This window comes from Rattus norvegicus, chromosome 16, assembly GCF_021556685.1.
Source record: "Rattus norvegicus strain SHRSP/BbbUtx chromosome 16, alternate assembly SHRSP_T2T, whole genome shotgun sequence".
Taxonomy (NCBI): Eukaryota; Metazoa; Chordata; class Mammalia; order Rodentia; family Muridae; genus Rattus; species Rattus norvegicus.
This window is the reverse complement of record NC_141549.1, coordinates 83,434,346-83,449,099: the sequence shown is the minus strand read 5'-3', so window position 1 is coordinate 83,449,099 and position 14,754 is coordinate 83,434,346. Positions and strand designations below refer to the sequence as shown.

The 14,754-nt window shown below is 46.4% G+C and overlaps 2 protein-coding genes across 1 annotated transcript in view; one reads left to right on the top strand and one right to left on the bottom strand.

Moving 5' to 3' along the window:
• Positions 1-14,754, bottom strand: part of Erich1 (glutamate-rich 1) — a gene marked incomplete at its 5' end in the record, with an annotated part of 52,793,804 nt that overhangs the window by 215,264 nt on the left and 52,563,786 nt on the right.
• The window catches only part of Dlgap2 (DLG associated protein 2), a 710,212-nt gene that overhangs the window by 146,112 nt on the left and 549,346 nt on the right, over positions 1-14,754 (top strand). The window contains 1 exon segment of the mRNA NM_053901.2: positions 3,214-3,268. Coding sequence (NP_446353.3) covers positions 3,214-3,268 — 55 coding nt within the window.

The window sequence follows — 14,754 nt, the reverse complement described above, 5'->3', positions numbered from 1 at the left end:
AGACCATGAGAAGTATGAATATGAGGCCATATTAGTGCACACGTGAGGATAGTACTTTGCTATAGTACCACTGCCTGTGGAGAGAAGAGCATGTGGAGAGAGAGGGAAAGGCCATGCCAATACAATGGAGGTTGGAGGGATAGAAGCCCAGAGTGCCAGGAGCCATAAGAATAGAGAGGCATACATGGCATTCTTGGAGCCTTTAAGTGGTGCATAACTCTATACCTTGGTCTTAGATTTCAGGCCTGCAGACCATGTGATGGGATATTTAAATGTTCTAAGCCACCCATACGAGGCACCTATCACATCTGCTTTGAGAGACTGATACTCTATATAGTAGCATTTTCCCAGATCACATGGACTTCAAACAGTTGAGCTGCTGTGCTCCCTACTCTAGAAGCCCTTCAAGCTCAGAAGTGATGGGAGGGTCAGAGGACCACTGACCTCCAACCCTCTAGGGACAACTGTCCCTAAAGATGTCAGCGTCCAGGGACAGGCAGAGGATTTAGTCACATGTGAATTAGTCACAGTTCTCTGTGATCAGAACTCTGAGTCTTCCCTGGGCCTTGGCATCACCACCCAATAGTAAAGATGTTTTCAGGTCTATACTGTTAAACACTAGTCCATGACCAGTGTAACCTAGAGTATGTGCGATGCAGCCAGAGTGACCAGACACATGGGATCTAAATCTTCTCCAGACAATATTGCAGACGTGTCAGTCTCCCTGTGGGGTTATGTTTTCGTCTTTGATCTAAGAAAGTGGTACCTAGAGAGAAAGTAGAAATTCAGATAAAAAGATGTTGGAGTTCTTATTTAGGAAGCAGACCTCTAGTCAGAAGAGTCAGAACATACACTGCATAGATATCAATAGGGGTCTCCTCAGAATGTGGAATGATGAGACCTTGGGTAGGGCTGCTGGGGATTCTGGAGGTCTTTGAGTTTGTTGTTCCTCTCTCCTGACTTTGGACAGCAGAGCATGATGTCTCCAATTATCGTCAACAGTTAAAGGCTCTCAAAGAATAGACAGGTTGAGCAGGATTGAACTTTTAAAGTGCCTTTGGGCAGGCAAGATAATTTCCTTCTCCTCTGCTGCCTTCTGTAAATCCTTCAGAGAGAAGGAAATAAACCCATTACCGTCCTGCCTGGATGTTCCCTTAAGCTGGCTGCGAGGAAGTGGTGTGTGCCTGGCATTTGAGATTCTGCGGCTGTATCCAAGATTTAGTGCAGGTGTCTTGCCCAGGATGGAGGCTGGGAGGAGACTGTCAAGATTAGATATAGGCGCCATTTTTGAACACAAATCGTCTGCCTTTGGGAAAGTCAAGGTGAATTCCACCATGGACTGTTTATGACTCCTTCAGGCTCCTATTATTTCCATGTCTGCGGTCAAATGAAGGCTACTTGGCATGTTAAAAAAAAAAATTGAGGTGGTGTCATGGAGGGAGTGTCGCTTCCAAGGGATCAAAAGTGAGATCCCTGGATTCTGATGGTGTCTCTTTGCGGGTAGTAGCCGCAACTTGGGAAAGCTCTGAGGTGAAGCAGGAAGCTTGAGTGTGAAGTTGTCAGTGCTCCAGAGACAGGCGTCTACTTGGCTCGACCCAGAGACCTTGGCTTAGAGTGGCTGCCCCAGGAATCATTGATCAGATTCTAAGGTCACACGTCAGTGAACTGACATGACTATTCCTCAACTTAGTGGTCCTCAGGTTAGACATTTCTATATACGCCGTGGTCCTTAGGGCCTGGCTTAAGCACAGGTCTCTCAGGTCAAGACCCAGGAGAAGGGTGACATTGTGGTAACTTGGATGTTACAGACTCAGAGAGACAGAGCCAACTGTGGAGAGACCTCACCAGTGAAACTACTGGGTTTAGAGTCAGTTTCCTACTTGGAAGGGACATACTCAACAGAGAATGACCCATTGGAACTGTGTGTTCTTGAATTCCCAGCCTTGAAGGCTCAGGGCTGCTCTTGAGGAGTCAGAAATAAGCCCAGGGGACAGTCTTGGTTGACAGAGACCATCAGCACCATAAAATCTGGATCATAGGCCAGAGCTGACACTGTAGTTCTTGCCATGCTCTTGAAGATTAGTCGGCTGAGGTTTTCACAAGCTATGGTTTGTGTCCCAATGCAGCAGTTAACTGGGCAAAAATCAGATCCCACATTTTCTATTGCATTTACTAGATACAGACTTGCTAATTGCTTTATTTAATTTGATTTTTTTGTGTGTAAGTAGATTTTTATCCAGAGTCAGAAATTATTTATGCTATTCTGTAGAGCCGATTATATTTAGAATAAAAGGCATTCTTTACCGCACACAAGGTATTCCAAGTGACTGGAGGAAGTAAGGCTGGCGAAGGCAGAGTGAAAGTCCTCCAAGTCCAAGGGTGGGTGTTATGCTCTTGGAGTTTTCCTGGGACATGTCTGTCAGTTGTATGGAATCCATTGCTCTAACGTCACACTACCTGGCTGAAATCTCTGGACAGCTGCCACTGCTGGCGGAGGGCCATCATGACTGGTCTTGTGGAGCTTGTAAGAGTTCAGCTTTTCTCTGAGTAGCTTAGGAAACATGGTCACAAATCTGCCGAGAATCTCCAGCTGCAGACTCGTTCCAGCCTGTGCTTTGCAGAAGCCTTACATTGTACAATTTCCTTGACAAAACCATTTTCTATTGTTTTCTTTCTCAAATCAAATGAGACACTTCCTTCACCTTTTGCCACCAAGCTTAGACTCTAAACAGAGCTCTTTGTTTTAAAGTTCCCCACAAACCTTCCTGACGAGGGATGACAGCAGCCGAGGTTAGGTCCTCAATGGAGACCCAGCAGAGCGTCCCACAAGGCTCCACTGTCGCACTCTAATGACACCTAATATTTTAAAAGCCACCAGGAAAATTGGTGTGCCCATTTCCCTGCACACAGCAGTGCCCCCAGGGCCATGTTCCAGATCTCTCAGGGCCCATTAGGGTGTGCATTACCCAGTGGCAGCCACATCCCAGGAGAACCATACACAATCAGCACACTTACTTGATTAGCCTTCTTGATGAAAGATGCACATTATCAGCGCTTTGCATACGGGTTGATTATTGAGTCCATCTTGGGCGCCACGACTTTTGTGCCATACTGGATGATCTTATTAGAAAATCCCTCACAGCAGTTAATGAAGTGCTTTACCTCAGCTTGAATAATAACCGAGTACCCTTTATTTATGTGTTTTGAAAACAGGTTCTGCCCGGCATTCTGCAGAAGCATTGCTGCATCTTACCAGACAGGAACACAGGTAGGAGGACTCTTCCCGATCTGAGACCGTGGGTTGTGTGTCAGTGACCAAATGTGATGATGGAGTTAGGTGTTTTGCAGCTTTTTGCAGTTCTCTCCCCCCCTTCCCCCTCCCTCTCCTCTCCCCCTTCCCCTCCCCATCCCCTCCCCTTCTTCTCCTCCTCCCCCTCCCCCTCCTCCCCCTCCCCTGCCCTTCCCCTGCCCTTCCTCTCCTCCTCCCCCTCCCCCTCCCCCTCCCCTCCCTCTCCTCTCCCCCTCCCCTTCACCTCCCCCTCCCCTCCCTCTCCTCTCCCCCTCCCCTTCGCCTCCCCCTCCCCTTCCCCCCTCCCCCTTTCTCTGTGATTTTATTTTTTGCTAACAAAAAAGATGGGATACTCCGTTGTCTGTTGAGTTACAAGCTGAGTCCATGTATGAAATGAATTCACATGATTTCAGTCTTGGATTTTTAAGGAAAATTGACCACCATTTTTAAAAGTCAAGTTGAATACATCACCTCCAAAGCTGTTTTGTTTGCTTGTTATGCGTACTTGCTAGACACAGCCGTTGGTTTTGGCGGTCTCGGGTGTTTGGTGTCCGTTGGCCATCAGGGTGGGAGCTCCCCACGCGCCCGTTCCCCAGGATCTGGGCGAGTCAGAATGGGATACTGTGGTGCATACTCGTGTGTTCCTGCAGTTTCGCCTCATGAGTGGGTGCTGTGGGCAGAGCAGAAGGGCTCTGCACTGCTTCTAGTGGTGGAGAGAAAGAAGGTCTGAAAGCCATTTTGGAACTTGGTTTCACATCAAAGAGGGAGAGAATGTGAGGTGTGTTTTCTGTAGATCTGTAGGTCTCAGTTGTTCGATGCAGACAGCCTCTCACTGACGTTATTTTCATCAAAACGAAAGTCTGAGAATGCGAGGCACGGACAGTGGAGGCAGCTGCTGCTTGCGAAGGGCTCTGCAGAGCCTGCGGATCCCTAAAGTCAACGGTCTCCTCAAAGGCCGGCGCATGTGCCAGGGTATTTCCATTGGGTATGACGCGGAGGTTTTCAGATTGTCCTCTGGGATGACACGCTGGCGCTTGCTCTGGTGACATTTCTGTTGCCACATTATGCATATAAACAGGGATGGTCACCGAGGGCCGAAGGGCTTATGCCGCATCTCCCGACATAAACACCAAGGGTTGGGGGGAATACATTTACATCTCTGGAGTAAGAAATGTGGATCTATTCTATTACCGATGTCATCCTTTCGAAGGGGTGTCTTTTTATTGAAGCGTAGCTGTTTCTCGTTTACTGTATTTATAGAGAAACGCACATGTAGCACAGTTGAATCCTGTTTAAGCCTGTGCTTCCTGACAGTCTTGCTTAGCGGTGAAGATGCTGGGCCCACACTGTGAAGAGGGACAGCAATGTGTGAGGAGTGGGGACCACTTCATACCATCCCAGCAAGGAGAGCAAGCTCAGCCCTGGCACGTGAAGTCACCAGTGGACTTTCCGGACTAAAATGAATTTTGGGTATTTTGAGACACTTTGCTGTAAGCAAAGCTTCGAGTGAGTTTGGGAGACGTTGCCATCTGAAGATAATTTGTTTTCATTTCCTAAGAGTGTTGCTTCTTGGCGCCTGGACCCAGGAAGGCCACCTTCACTGAACCCAGTCTTTCCGAATTAAACATGGCTGGTTACGGAATAAGATCTATAATTGTTTTGCCCTAATGTAATTGCAGGTGATCACTTTGGCGAATGAGTTAAAAACGTGGATTGATGGATTCATTTGCTTTTCTCTCTACTACCTACCTTGTTTTGGAATTTGCTCATAAAAGAACGAAGGCACGAGCTGAACATGAGCTTCTGCCTCTGTTGTTTTTCGAAGGAAAACCATGGGCGCAGAGGCTTTTTGGAGCACAGGGGAACGCAGGGTATCTTTTCTGAGGTGCGGTTTGGTGGTAGTTCCCAGTGTGGTCATGGTTCTGGGTTGAATTCGGTTTTTACTTTCAGACAATTTCCTTTTCCAATGTCAGTGACTTTTAATACTGTGACCCATTTCTTGCCTGTAGGTTGAGACCTGTGCACCTTATCAACCCAGCCAACAGCTGTGAGCGCTGGACTCTGGCAACCGACCCAGGAGGTCGGGGGGCATCCCTGTTGACACCTAGAATTCCAGGTGCTGTCTGTAGCTTGAGTCGAGCCACCTTTTGATAGAAATTTCTGCCCAAACAGTGCAGTTGACTCTTTTCCACCCTGAAAGTTGTTTTGGCAAAGGGGTCACTAGCTGGATGTGTCACTGGCCTCAGCTTTTGGGATAGAACCCTCGTCACATACCCTTGTCTGAGGGTTGGTTCCTGTGTGCCTCTATTCAAAGTGAGGGGTCCTAGTTGACTGCAGGGTGAATTTGGAAACTTTTCTGAACAGCAACGTCCTCACCTACATCCTTTGATTGTAGCTGGTGATCTCCAAGATAAAAGCTAGCCCGTCTTTGAAGGGTTATAGGTAGCCCAGGCTCACCCCACTAAGACATGCTTATCTCTTGAATTGCTCGAACACTTTACACCGTTACCCTCTGGGCCGTGGCGACTTTGGTTCCTATATAAAATGTAGCACATGGTATAAACTATTGAATTTTCTCCTGCTCTCCCTGCTTTGTAAGAGTTGTGTGTGGGTTACATATGGAGAAGATTAGAGAAGGTATTAGTGGCAACTCATTGCATGCATTTCCCTCTCAGTGAGGCAGACAGACAGACAGACCCTGCAACTGTTGGCAGCTATTTGGCTTTTACATCTGGGTTCTGATCTTGTTGGTCAGCAGTTTGGTCCAGCCTGATCACACAGGTTGTGGAATAGCGGAGCATGGGAGCACCATCAGCAGGCTCTCCCCTCCCTCTGGGATTGGCTACCTCAGGTTGTCTGTCTGTGTCCTTCAGCAGACAGCCTGTTCTGCCACCAGGAATGAAGACATTTTGGGAACAAATTCATCTGGCAGAATGGCAAAGACATTCGTTCCCCACAGGCCTTGACGACAACAACAAAGTGACAGGCTGTACACAGTCTAAGCATGCTGGGAGATTTGACTTTGAGCTAAGTTTCCCTCCCAAGTCCCAGAAAGGTGACAGTGAACCTGTTCTTCATGGACGTTGACTAGAAAGAGCTTAAGGATCTTCACGTGTGCGGCTCTGATTCTTGCTTCTTCGCCAACTCACGATGGTATTCCTGAGACGCCTGAGCGTTTGTCTCAGAGGTCGCCTAACTGCCAATGAGAGCAGCCAGTTAAACAGCTTTCCTCAGCAGGGCAATGTGGGGAGCTGGAAGCCCGAGCCCCTAGTGTTTGCCAGTTTCCATGTTGCAAATTCTCCCACCATGGCCAGTTCCCAGTTCTGCTGTGAAGGTGTCTGGAAGAGACTGGGAGGGCCCGTTCTCTGATCAGTCCTTTGGGCAGATGAAGATTTCTGACTGACCATCTTCTGTGCAGAATTCTGTCCCTGCGTACTGATTGTGGTTAAACATGGTCTCCATGTGGTGCAAATTTCTTAGTGTGTTTGGGATGAATAGAATCTTGGATTAAAACCTAATGTTTGAAACAGGATCCCTAATTGTACGATATTCACATATGTTGAACAGATCTGTTTTTTTTTACATGCAGATAGATAGTGTATATATGTATGTATGTATGTATATATATATATATGTATATACATATATATATGTACTGTACACACACACACACACACACACACACACACACACACACACACACACATTCAGCATTGCCTAGGACTTTAGCAGCCTACAGGGCAGTCAACTTAAACTATACACCATCAACCATTCAAGGAGCTGAAGGGCTATTGAAACCAGACTTGACTGATGGCCAGTTTGCAAATTTAGTTCAGAAGACAGAGGGGACAGACATCTCTGTTGAAATGACAAGAAAAGGGCGGTAATTTTACATATACCGTATTCCTCGTGAGCCAAAGGCTTTCAACAGCTTGTAATTGCACAGCGAAGACATAAGGGGAAACGAACCAGTCAGTTTGTTCTTTTTCTACAGCCCATCTGCAGGGGCATGACTCGAAGTGACTGGTGCCAGAGACAGGGCACTTGGTTTATACACATATGGCGGGGATGCTGTTTCCTGGTGTCACAGAGAACACCCTGAATGGTGGTCCTGCTGTACCCTTGATTTAGAGCTTTTATATTGGCTTCGGCTCTTAGCTGTGAAGAAAAGACACTGCCCTCTTCAGATGATAAGGGCACAGCCCCCGTTCCCGGCTTTCTCCTCTACGCAGCTGCGGAACATGGAGCTGTAACTCACTCTGCATCTCCCAGTGAGTTGGTCTGCCGTGCTACAGTAACCTCAGGCGATCCCTCCTGTCCGTGTGTGACTCTGATAAAGCGCAGGGCAGGACGGTGCTGATACTGAAGAGAGACGGTGATGCCGGTGTGGGGGGAGGGGGTCTGGGTGGCTGTACAGCTCCAGAGGTGATTGCAGCAAGCGCTGTGCACAGAAGGGTCCTGGAGGGACGCATCACAGACAGAGTGCACACGTAGAGGCACAGAGGGCCAGGTGATGCCACTTCAATATTATGGATCGAAGGTTTAGTCTCTGAGAGGCCGATTGCTTCAAGTGAGCTCTTTCACCCAGTTACTGCAATTATTTCTACTACCCTTTTCCTTTGGAAAAAAAGAACCGAGGCTGTGCAAATGGAGCGCCATATGATATGATTCATAAACTAAGAATAACGGGCCCCGAGTTAAATGAGGAAAGTAGATGCGGTGAGCTGTGTGGATTTGCTTTCTCTGTCTCTTAACACTCGGTGCCATCGTTGAGTGAGCAGAATGCTTGTTTTCCTGCTCTCTCCCCACCGACCCACCAACCAAAGACAGAAGAAAAGCCTCTCATGCATCAAAAGGCTTAATTTCATAAACCGAAGAGGGCTTTATTACAAAATTGGTAGTGTTTCAAAACTACTGCCAGAATGTAAGTTTATAGATCAATAGTGTTAGGACCCAAATAGCTTTATTCAGTGTGTTCTTTTTCCTTCACCTTTAGGGTCTCATTGCATCTTAGATGGCAGTTTTTCATTAAAGTAGAAGAGTCTGCAGCCCAGTAGAAATATAGCCCAGAGGGCTGGAGAAATGGCTCAGCGGTTAAGAGCACTGACTGCTCTTCCAGAGGTCCTGAGTTCAAGTCCCAGCAACCACATGGTGGCTCACAACCATCTGTAATGGGATCTGATGCCCTCTTCTGGTGTATCTGAAGACAGCTATGGTGTACTCATAAAAGAATAAATAAATTAAAAAAAAAAAAAAGAAATATAGCCCAGAATGAAGTGTGTTTATCCCCATTCCTGTAGCATGCTAGTGTATAGAGCCTGAGTTGTTGACTCCCATGGACCTGGGCACTCTTCTCTTCGGTTCCTTGCTGGTGATAGAGCTGTGAAGCCAAGAGGCCCTGAGGCCCAAGGCCAAAGGCCCTTGGTTCTTCTCCTCTGAGAGGCTTCAGACTCACCCTGTAGTTTGAACGATATCCCTTAATAATATCCCACAAGTTCACCGGACTGCCCTGTACGGGCCACCACAGCTCTCTGTGGCTGGGAGTAGCCAAATTAACTTCCCAAGGAGGCTTTTGGCTTGTCCTGACTACGGTTTCCTATTTGGGAGCGTGAGGAAGGACGGTTCTTATCCTGTAGTGTTGTCCTTCCCAAGCCTGAGCGGCTGGATGTTAACCTTAGCACTGTGTGATTACCGAACATCTCAGAATGTGCTCTGGATAATCAGAAGGGACCACCCAGTTCATGGTGCTCTAGAGGCTCAGGAAGCTCCCTGGTCTAGGAAGAAGGCTATGGGGTATCTCAGGACAGCATTGCATAGCCCACCCCCACCACACTAGCATCTAGTGCCAAGTGGCCGATGCACAACTCGCTTCATGATAAACAGTGAACGCACCCTACATTCCCTGTCCATAGTTTGTGTGTACCGTGGTCTACACTGCCCAGTGCTCTGTGCCTCTCTCTGGGTACATTAACCATGGCTTTGCCTCACTGAACACTCCCTGTTCCTTTCTCCTAACTGTGCCATTCTTTTCCAACCTATTAATTTATAAGCTACCTCAAACTCGTGCTGGGGTTAAGTCAGGATCATGTGCGTCCACCCGTACATGAAACAAAAATGAAGGTTGATACCAGTGTGTTGGCGGATCAGCAAGAACAGTCTAAGCTTTAAGTTACCAAAGGTGAGGAAATGGCCTTAGGCTACCTCCTCTTATTATTACAGAGTAGAATGCTGGTCTCCTGAGGAGTGGAGATAAAATGGAAACCTAACAGCTCTCACCCTCCTCTTTGTTGGGTTGGACCAAGCCACCGGGAGCTGGGTTAGTCAGGTTACACAAGGTGACTCAGGTGGCCCAACCCAGCACTTAACTATGTTCCTTATCAAGAATAGGAATAGCTGTCCCTGCAGGACTTGTGGCAGAGGAAGTGCTGGGAAGAGATGTAGGGATACTAATAGGATTTCAAAAATTACAGCTTCTCCTACTTTGAAACTCAAGTAAGAGAGTAGGAACTGCACATCCACACCTGTTCCCATGTGGAGCACTGAAATTGGAAAATGGCTAACATTTCCAAGTACTAAATTACTGCTAAGAATTTGGGGGTTTGCATACGAGCATGATTTCTAAAGATGCTACTGCGGGTGAAGATGGGCACTGTGGGGAGGACAGCTTTCCTTCAGAAGTCTTGTCCCTGTTTCTATGCATGCTGCTCTAGGACTCCTAACAGCCATGCTACCTTCGGAGAATCTTAGGAGGGTCCCCCATCTAGTAAGAAGGCTATGGAGTATCTCAGGACAGCATTGCTCAGGGGAGGAGTATGTGGGCCCAGGATGGGATGGGTGGGAAGGGTGAGGACATTCCTGATTGTCGTGGCACTGTGGCTCTGGCATGACTTCCACACCCTGAATTTATCCAGTGCATGCTCAAAACAAGTTCCCGCTATTGGCTAATGTAATATAATAATTGAATGTTAGAGGTTGGTCAATCTCTGGGCACCAAGTCTCTCCAGAGGGCGGTTATCCTTTAAAGTTAACGAGGGTCCCTCATGGTACACACATAATCAAAGGCCTTGATTTATTATAGCACTTCCCATGGACTTGGAAGGGTCTTTTCCTTGGGATTTGTTTCAGTGTGTTTGAAAGATGAAGAAACATTCTACCTGACTGAGCGAAACCACCAAACAGCTGAGTTGGCCTTTTTGGGATGAAAACAAAACAAAACAAAACAAAAACCAGAAAGGGTTCATGTGCATTAACCGTGAATGAACTCTTCCTGGATCTCACGGAACCCCATGGTTGACCATGCAGGAGCCTGCAGCACACAATCCAGCTTGCTGGCTTCGTACGGTATATGAGAAACGGGACTGTAAGGCAGGATTAGGTTGCTGTGTGGACATGCGAAGATGCCTCAGTCAACATTGCCTGTGTCTCTATGTATTCATTTTTGCCCTGGTTACTCAGACACCCCCTTAATGGGGTCAAAACTTCCAAGCTAATTCCTGTGCTCCTCAAAAATCTGCTTTCTTAAGAAACCTTATTTCTCACCAGATTCTCTGTCTGAACCATTCCTACAGGACAGCCCACAGGAGGGCCAGCCTTTTGTGAGAACAGCCTGCGTAACAGTGGGACTTTGCTTTGAATCTGACTCACTTGTTTCACTTGGCAGAGTGAAGAGTCAGTCCTTAGACATGTTACGAGGTGTTGAGGTGTTTTGTACTACCATTTGGATGTTTCCCATTTAAGTGTTTTTTGAAATGATTGTGTCTGTTCTCTCCTAGATCTGGAATAACAATCTTTGCTGAGTGCTGAGGACATTTTTCTTGTTATTGCCATTTGTGCATGCGTGTACATGCATGTGTGCATGCATGTGTATGTGCGTGTGTGCTTGCTGAGAATTCAAAGACTTTAGATACAGGATCCTGATTTCAAATGTGCCTGTTAGTTGTCGAAGTCAGTTAAAATCCCCTAAGATGATGAGTGTTGTTGGTAGTTAAACCTGTAATAGAAACAGGGGTCTACCAGTTGTCTGACAATCTGACTCAATTCACAGACACTTAATTAGTCCACACAGAGTTATGACTTCCTGCCTATGTTTCTGAGTGGAGCACAAATCTTTCCTAGAGACCACACACCTAACTTGATCTCCTAAGGATGGCCTGGCTATTGTTCTTGGTTTTTGGCAAACAAAAGCTTTGAGATGACCGAGTAGTGTGGTAATTGTGAAATTTAGTTTACAAGGATTATAATGGCATTCCAGTTCCTGCTGGTTCTTACTTAAGGAAAGATTGGCCCATTTATTATTTTTATTGATTTTAGATACAACATATTTGGATTGAAGTAAATGATTTTGAATGGATGATAAATGTTACAGTATATTTATGGCTATTGAAGATTTTGAACAATGTTGCTTTAAAAATTACATTATAATCAATATATAAGCTAGACTTTAGAAGCCATGTTTTAAAGGTAAAAAGTCTTGGTATGTAAGAATGAATTACTTTATATGAACCTGACAGGCTGTGATGTTGATTGAAGTGAGCCTAATGTGTACAGAGAGATAGTCTATATTAAGGGCTGGTAATAACAAGGACCTTGTCTCAAGTTTTAGGCCCTTGATTATGGGGTTCTGGTATTGGCAGTATGCTCTATCCCCTCTCCTTCTGTTACATCTTGGCTGCTCCCTGGAGAGAGGGAGAGAACCAAAGAAGGGGTTCAGTAGGACCCACCCTGCCCATAGAACAAAAGATAGAGATTTCTGGAACTCAATAGTGATTATCCTCTGTCGACAAGTTACAGTTGTGCCCAGGACAGAAACACCAGATTGGTATGACCTTGAGGATAAGAAGGATGTTGGCAGTCTCTCAGGGAAATGTAGAGAAAATATCATCCATAGAAAGGGGTCTATACAGCATCACACATATGGCTTCCTTCTGAAGGATACAGGACCTTGGTGTGTGATCTGCCTGGACCACTAATTTCCTATCTTGCCCCAGAGACCTTTCTCTCTACTAAGAGGTGACTTAACTAAGGGATTGTTCTTTAACACTTATGAATTAGCTTGGTGACAACCTATAGATACGTGCACTCAGTGTTGCTTTTTGTTCTGATATTGTTCGATACCATGTGATACCTGTTGCATAACAGTTTCCCCCTAAGACTGAAACATTCCATCCTGTAGGGAAGCTCCTTAGGCAGGAATGTAAACAACTCAAAACAGCTTCGGGAAGTTCCTGAAACTGACAAGATTCATTAGGCTCCTCCCTGCTGGTGTAAGTAAAGCAATAAAAGCTAAGAGGTTCTTCCAGCCTAGCAAAGCTGAACTGCAAAGAAGACTCCCAGTCAAGCCAAGCAGCAAGGACTGTGAGATAAGACCGGCTACTTGGAAGAAACAGAAACTGGCTAGAAGCTTGGAGCAACAGTGCCGGCCATCTAGAAAGGACACTCCCCAGCCTCTTAAGCTACCTGCAGGCAGTGCAGTGTCCCCAGCTGTGTGAGCTGTCACCCATGCTGAGGTAGACCTTGGTGATACAGCTGTCCTTGAGTTGCTTCTGCTTCTGTAAGCCCTCACTCATATCCCTGTAAAATGGTTCACCAGATTGGATTTGGATGGTATTGGTACTTTGGTCGGTTATGGGCTCCCTATTTGGGCTGAGTAGATGTATGTCCCCAGGAAACATTTTTTTCACAGCCTTTCACACCACAGCTATACATCCCCTTCACCTCTTTGTTCCATGTCTTGGGTCAGGTTTATGAAGCCCACTCTCTTATTTCCCTACCTTTTTTTCCTCATGCATTTCACCCGTGTCTACAGTGCCATTCTAAATTTGTGGTCCCAGCTAACACTCTTTCCAGTTCTTTGGACTCCACAGGTCTCTGGGATTCCTTGTCAGATGCCTGTGATGTACATCACACAGACTGCAAGTTCCAGTGATGTTTTAGGAGTGGCTGTATGTGCTTGTGTGCACATAGTATATGTAGGTCTGTCTCATGGACTTTTTCATGGGACATTTATGGGTTTTTTGGTGACCTGCTAGCCTTTTCTGTTCCCACATGACAGAACATGTATACCTGTTACTACAAGCTGGTCACCCATGTGACAGTGGAGATGGTTCCTCTACTAACACAGCTGTACTCAGCTGCTGACTGTGTGGGACCTAGCTGGTATCTTTGTATGATGCTTGGCTATTTTAGTAGGGAGTTGGGGTGGAGGGTGTTCTTGCCTGTCTTGTCAGGATGCAGGACACCCTGAGCTGTGTGATTGAAGCCCAGTTCTTCATACCTCACGTAGGCTCTTCTGGAGTGATTTTGTCATTCCTCTCTGCTCATGAGAATGTCATACCCCCTCCCTCAATGCACAGTGAGGGCTTTGGCTGGGAGAACTGGAGGGAGAGTTAACTGGTGAGCCCTTGTTCTGGGTGCCAGCAAACCTAGGATTGTATCGGTGGAGGTTGGCAGCAGTGACCTGTGAGGCACTGTGTGTCATAGGTGTCGGGTTTGATGGGGATGACCAGATCCTTGCAGCAAGACTCCATTCACCTTTGTGATGCTGCTGGTTTTTATTAATGGAATTCAGAATCATGCCTCTTAGAATTGACCCACTGTAGGCTGTACCCTACAGTGGCTTCCACTAGCTGGGTCCTTCTCATTTGCGTTCCAAAAGGAGTGTGTTAGTGTCCAGAAGGGCTGGCTTCCTCTTGAAGTCCTAATAATGTAAAGGGAGTCATCAAGTGAAAGTCACTGAATTCTTTCTTTTGAAGTTGAGAAGTTTGAATATTTGTCACAAGACCCCCCCCCCAACCCAAACATTATGTGATAGAGATTTCATTGTGAAAACACTCTGTATAAAATAAAAGGGTCTAAAAACTATCACTTTATTTTATTTTTGGTAAAACCAAGTATCAGTTAGGATTTTAAAAACACTTTTTACTATTGCCTTGAATCATGCATATGTGCGTGTATCTGTGTGTGGACATGTACATGTGAGTTCAGGTGCCTACAGAGGCTTTGGGTCCCTTCGAGCTAACTACAGGTGGTTATGAGCTGCTCTGTGTGGATGGTAGTTGAGCTTATAGACAAGCTTAAACTGTCCCTAAGTACCTTCTCATGTAGGGACCCGCTGGCCACTGTGTGGGTTCCTGGGCTGGTGATGCTTGGTTCCTGCAGCCTCTGCCACACCCTGCTTAGCACAATGAGCTCGTCCTCACAACTGCAGCTTCGCATGAAGACAGTGATGGATTTCCCACCTGGGCTGGCTTACTTAGCAGCACAGTCTCATTGCTTAACAGTTTTCGGGTGGCATATAAATCACACTCAACCCGCTTGATTTATAGCAGCCATTTCCACAGGTAGGAGTTGGGGTTAATTTGCAGAGATATTAAGGACAGATGCACAAATGATGAAATTGGAAAAGGAAAATATTTCGTATGGCAACGTGATGCTGAGAACTTTTCAGTTGAAAGATAGTGGTCTTG